This window comes from Fukomys damarensis, unplaced genomic scaffold (genome assembly GCF_012274545.1).
Source record: "Fukomys damarensis isolate Sample0158 unplaced genomic scaffold, DMR_v1.0_HiC HiC_scaffold_19, whole genome shotgun sequence".
NCBI lineage: Eukaryota > Metazoa > Chordata > Mammalia > Rodentia > Bathyergidae > Fukomys > Fukomys damarensis.
Window position 1 is genome coordinate 58,191,676 of NW_022900931.1, and position 5,956 is coordinate 58,197,631.

Consider the following 5,956-nt stretch of genomic DNA (forward strand, 5'->3'; position numbering starts at 1 on the left):
CGCTGGCTGCACTCTCGCTGGCCGTGCCCTGCCTCTGCTGCTATGCTCCCCTGCGCGCGTGCCACTGGGTCGCAGCACGTTGTGGCTGCGCTGGCTGTGGGGGTCGCCACGAGGAGGCTGCGCGGTGAGGACCGCCTGGCGGATCTGGCAGCAGGACCAAGGACCCAGCATTGAGGGTCCAGGATCCCAGACTCGGTTTGAACCTAAAACTCAAACCTAGGCATATCAGGAACTTGGAGCTTGAGTTTGGACTAAAAGATCCTGCACACGGAACCTGGGCCCCAAACCTAGGACTGAGTGACCCCAGACCAAGCATCATTAGGATGCCTGTTAAAAGTCCTGAGTTCTGGATTCTCCATCCATCTTCCCCACCAAGGAGATTCCCCTCTAGACTGGATCTCAGAGGGCCCCGGGGAATACACAGGTCCCAGAGAGGAACTGGCACCTCTAACTCTTGACTCTGTCCAAATGACCAACCCAGACCCCAGCCACACGTGGCACCATGAACTCTCAGATTGCAGACCCAGAATTAGTGAGGAGTTGCCATTACCTGATCTTGCAATTACTCCCAGATCTTGCAACCAGAGGACCCAGAACCACCCCAAATAGTCCCTGAATGTTCACCTAAGACTTGGTGCACCCACATCTGACACAGTCTGTAGCCCCAGGATCCCTGAGACACCAAACCCACCTGGGCTTGAGACTGATATGGTCTAGAATCACCAGACACTGGCCCAGAGCCCACCCACTCCTGAGTGCCCACAGGACCCCAAGATGTAAGTTGTCCAGGTGACTTCAGATGCTGTAAGACAGCAGACTTAAGGTGTACTGAGTCCTTGGATGTGCTCAAGCATGAGATGTTCTCTGACCAAAATGATCTCAGAAGCCCATCCCAAGCTCAGCCAGGCTCCAAATACCAGACCTCAAGATCCTCTGAGAGCTAGTTATTGAAGGCCTTCATACACCCTACTCACCATAAACCAGTGTTCTTGAGAGTGTTGGTTCTCATATATGGATTTTGAGATGCCTGTTAAGCCAGCTGTATAACAGAAGGCCACTAGCACCTCACGCCCAAGACACTGGTCTCCAGTCCTCAAATAGCCCTCTTTCAGTCCTCTTGGAGCTGGATTTTGAGAGCCAATGTGTCCTGGAATCAATCTCTGGCTTCCTTCCCACCCGACATCCCCAGTCCCCTCAAATGGGATGGTCATGGCAACCCAGACCTCTGATCCCTTGGCCCGCAGCTCCTGAGTAACCCCAAGGTGCTTTAAGAGCACTGGATCCAAGACTCCAAGGTGCCACTGACCCCCAGTTGCAGGACTCAAGCCCCTACAACATTGGGATCATTCCTGATCTAAGATCTTGGTCCTCCATACCAGAGACATTCAGATCTGAGATGCCCCAGGACCCTAGCACTCTCAAGCTCCAGATTTGTGTTGCCTCAACCTCCTGTAGTTTGAACCCCAAGATGCCTCTGCACCTGACTCCCCAGCCCCCATTCATGAATCTTCTGAGAATTTGAATCCTGCCATCCACAGGCTTCTGAAGCCCCAGGTTTCCAAATTCTGGTCCCCAGGACCACAGCTCAAGTCGCCAGCAACCCTCAGAATTATCCTATGCGAAAAGCCCTATCATTCTGAACCCAAATTCCTGTATTCCAGAACCCCTGGGACTCCCCACTTCTACCCGAGGGCCCAGCCTTGCCACAGATGATAATATAGGCTATTGGCTGAGCAAAAGCACACAGCTGTGGTGGAACATGCCGAAGGCTGCTGGCCTAGCTGGGCCTTCAGAAGAAGGCCTGCCTTTTTCTTATTTGCACATATCCGCCTTCTGGACTAGCCATGGCTCTGTGGGGACCCCTGTCATCCTGCCCTTGTAGATCCTCCTCCAAGCCCAATCCTGACCGTAACCCTGGTCCAAGTCCATCCCTCCCTTAACCTCTTCCATCTCAGAGGCAGGGGTTGCTTTTGAAAGCCTGTTTTATGGACCTATGAGGCTCCTCTTGGGGAGAGTGGAATGTCCAGGGTACTTAAGATCTAGTGTCCAGCATGAGGGGACCAAGTTCTCACAGCAAGACAGTCTCAGTTATTTTATGGGTTTGGGACCTGCATCTGGCCCCAGGCATTTGGAAATGTGCATTTTACCTTTCTTCATTACCCAGATTTGGATGGCCTTGTGGAGTTCAAGGGATAGATCCTTCTATTGATTCTTTTAAATTATTAACTATTTATTGCATCCGGAACCTGTGAGACTCAGCTCTCCCGACCAGACCCTGGGATGGGTGAGGGGGGAGGTGTCCCTCCCACTTCCACTCTGCCCAGCTCTCATCACTGTCAGACCCACCAGAGCTGAGGGCGGAGGGACTGGGGGCTGGGGCAGCCTGAGTCCCCATCCTCCTCTCTGTGCCTCGGTCTCCCCCCTTCCGTGGTGGGCGGGGGGGAAGCTCCATTCTTAACCTACCTCGTTTTAGGGAGGGGTGGGACAGGGGACCAGAGTGCTGTTAGGTGCTGTGGGACCTTAGGATTAAGTGGTAAGGGCTGGGGAAGGTTCCCCAGCCCCCACCCCCAGCCCCGCCTCTCCCAGGTCTCTCAGTCCTGCTCCCTGCTGATACCCACCTCTGATCCATGATTACCCTTCATGGCCCCCAAATTAGGGGTGCGTGGAGGGCCGCCCTGGGAGCCAGGAAGACCTCAGACCCTGGAACCCCCAGGCCCAATTTCCCAGCTGCTTGCCCCTCAGATTGGATGCTTGGCCCCCAAATTTGGGGGAGACACCTCAACATTTATCTTCCTGATCTTGATTCCAAGCCAGTCTGTGACCTCAATATTGTTAGCATCAGTGCAGGCTGGGAGGATGGGGATCAAAAACCCAGCCTTGTCATCGGGGTAGGGGGGCATGAGATCCGCTCCAAGAAATGTCTGTGACAAAGTCTCAGCCTGTGTTCTTTATTTTCGTGGCCGTGCCTTGTCCACTTGCAAGACTGATGCACCAACCACCCTGCCTCAATTCTCCCTTCCTCTCCACATCCTTTGGTCTCAAGCCAACTACCAGTCATTCAGCAGGTAAATTTCACTGAGCACCTGTTATGTGCCTTGGCGCATATGTAGTAAGCGCTGGGGGTAAAACAGTGAACAGAACAGACAAAAATCCTTTGCACAGGAGTTTATAAACTTTATACTGGGGGAAACATTATTAAGTAGGTGAACTAATCTGTTGGAAATGATGTGTACCATAATGGATGAAAAAAGTGAGAGTGGGGGATTTTTAGCCAGGGTGGCCAGTTTAGGCCTCATGCAGTAGCTGGCATTTGAATAAAGCCATGAAGGAAGTAAAGGGTCCATACCTGTCTGTAGGGAAAAGCATTCCAAGTAAAGGGAACAGCCAGTGCAAGGTCGCAAGGTAGTATGTCTGGTAAGTCTGAGGAACAGTGAGGGAGCCAGAGCATCTGGGAGGGAGAAAGGAGGTGATGGGTGCAGAGAGGTGACAGGACAGACCTGTGGGGCCTTGCAGTCATTGTACAAACTGGCTTTTACCCTGAGTGAGGTGGGGCCACGGGAAGTCTCCAAGCTGCGAGGGATCTGACCTGACTCACAGGTTCAAGAGCCACCAAACACACACCTGGAGGGGGAGCCAGGTGGTAATGAGAAGGCTGCTGTGACTGTCTAGGGAAAGACAATGGTGGGTGAGACCAGGTGAGGGCAGTGGAGTGGAGAGAAGAGCGTGGTACTGGATCTACAAGGGCTGATCGAAAAATACGGTCGATGTTTACATTTAAAAAAAATTGATTACAGTTTCCAGGGGTTTGGCTCAGTCGTTCCATCACCTGCCTTGCAAGCGCAAGGGCCTGAGTTCAACCCACGATACAAAAAAAAAAAAAAAAAAAAAAAAAAAAAAAGAAAAATTCATTACAGTAAATGACAAATTGGCAAATTGGCATTAGTACCTTTCAAAAATTGACTACTCATTTTGAACACATTTATCCCATTGCTTTTGTCACTTTCCGAAGCAGTTTTGTAAGTCATCTTTCAAAAGCGTCTTTATGAGATGTGATAAAAAATACAGTGAATGCTGTTGCCAAGTGCCATCCAACAAACTCATAAAACATTACAATGTATTCTCAATCCACCTTATTCACCAGACCCGGCACCTTGTGACTTCTGGCTCTTCCCCAAAGTCAAAAATGACATAAAAGGTAAACATTTATTTTTAATCAATTCAAGATCTAGGCAGCTATAACAGTGCAACTAAAGTCATTCAAGAAAAAGAACTAGAACTAATTCAGAAAGTGGCAAGAATAGGGCTGGAGATTTTGCTCAGTGACACTGTGCCTGCCTCCCAAGCACAAGGTCCCAAGTTGGATCCTCAGTAACACACACACACACACACACACACACACACACCACACGTGGCAAGAACAGTGGGATAAGTGTTTTCAAAGCAAGGGGGAGTATTTTGAAGGAGATCCGTGGTAATGTGTCTTTCACTATAATAAAATTTAAAAATGTAAGCATACACGTTTTCGTGTGTGTGTGTGTGTGTGTGTGTGTGTGTGTGTGTGATTGAATATCAAATGCAGGGCCCTTGGGCTGAGCTATATCCTCAAGTCCTTATTTATTTTTTGAGGTAAGGTCTCCTGTAAATCACAAGTTGCCCAGGCTGCATTTGAACTTTCAAGCCTGCTGTCCAGTGCCAAACTACTAGCACTTACAGGGGTGCACCACCATGCTCAGGTTAAGCAGCCTTTTGTACCAGGATTGAACTCAGGACCTTGCGCTTGTGAGGCAGGCGGCAGAACCGCAGAGCTAAATCCCAGGCCCAGGTTAAGCAACTTTTAACGTTTGATTTAGGTCGATAAATGTCCACAAGAGTGTCCTGATTTGGGGTAGGCAGGGCTATGGAGACACCAGATTAAGATCAGGCTCTGTTCCTGATAAATAAATTCTGGCCCTTTTTTCTTCCCGATTTCCTGAGGCTCCCAGCCCACTCCTACTCCCAGCGGAATGAGAATAATCAAGAAGATACAAGCCTTGGAATAATGATTTATAATAATAGCAACAGTCAGTGGCAGTAGTAACTAGGCTCAGTGGTTAAAAAGTATGGAATTTGGATGTAATCGTGTCCTGGCAGTATCATGAACTTCCTCTGTAAAGCAGAGATAAGAATTAACCCAGTGGCAGACATTAAATGCTCAGTATGTTAGTTGTTTTTCTTGCACACACCCTATGTGCCTGTTAAGCATTTTTTAAATGCAGGAACTAATCAATCTTCACCAACAAGTCTAAGAGTAGGTACTATTATTCCCCCTTGTGTACAGATGGGAAGAAATTTGGCAGGAGCTGGTGAGTGGAGTCAAACCCTAACCCTGTCTGTCCGCTGCTTCCTGTTTGGGATGGTGTATCGCCCCTGCTCCCTTCCTCCAAGACCTAGAGACGCAGAGGGGTGAAGGCTAAAAGGGCACGTTGTAATCCAATAACGAGGTGAGCGGTGAGCCAGGATTCTTGGGTCTCTAACATAACTCCAACTGTAAAGCAGAAAAGGAAGAGGCAAATTTCCGCGTTTGGGACAAAGTTGGGGGAACAAAATTTGGTCTGGGGTGCTTTAAAAGCAGAAGGCAACTGGGCTGCGGTTTAGCTCAGTGGCATCGCTCCTGCCTCGCAAGTGCAAGGTTCTGAGTTAGATACCCGGTACCAAAAAAAAAAGCAGAGGGCAACTGAGAGAGGCTGAGGAAAGACGGTGCTTTTTTGTGCTAGTCTGGTCGCCAAGTGCCGGGACTCCCCCACACGCTGAGGAATTATAACAGGTTATGTGAAGGACGGCACTCGCGGACCAGAAGGGCGCGCGCTCCGCCTCCCCTTGCGCCAACTGAAGGGCCGAAGTTCGACCGCGGGGCGACGCTGATTGGTCGGGGCCGCTACAGCGCGCGGCGGGTGTGGTCATGGGGCGGAGCCTGCCG

At 50.2% G+C, this 5,956-nt stretch overlaps 1 protein-coding gene across 1 annotated transcript in view; it reads left to right on the plus strand.

The window, feature by feature from the left end:
* The window catches only part of Spred3 (sprouty related EVH1 domain containing 3), a 6,923-nt gene extending 6,420 nt beyond the window's left edge, over positions 1–503 (plus strand). Inside the window, exon 6 of the mRNA XM_010632868.2 lies at positions 1–503. Within this exon, the coding sequence (XP_010631170.1) occupies positions 1–128 (128 nt within the window). The 3' untranslated portion in view covers positions 129–503.
* The last annotated feature ends 5,453 nt before the right edge of the window (positions 504–5,956 follow it).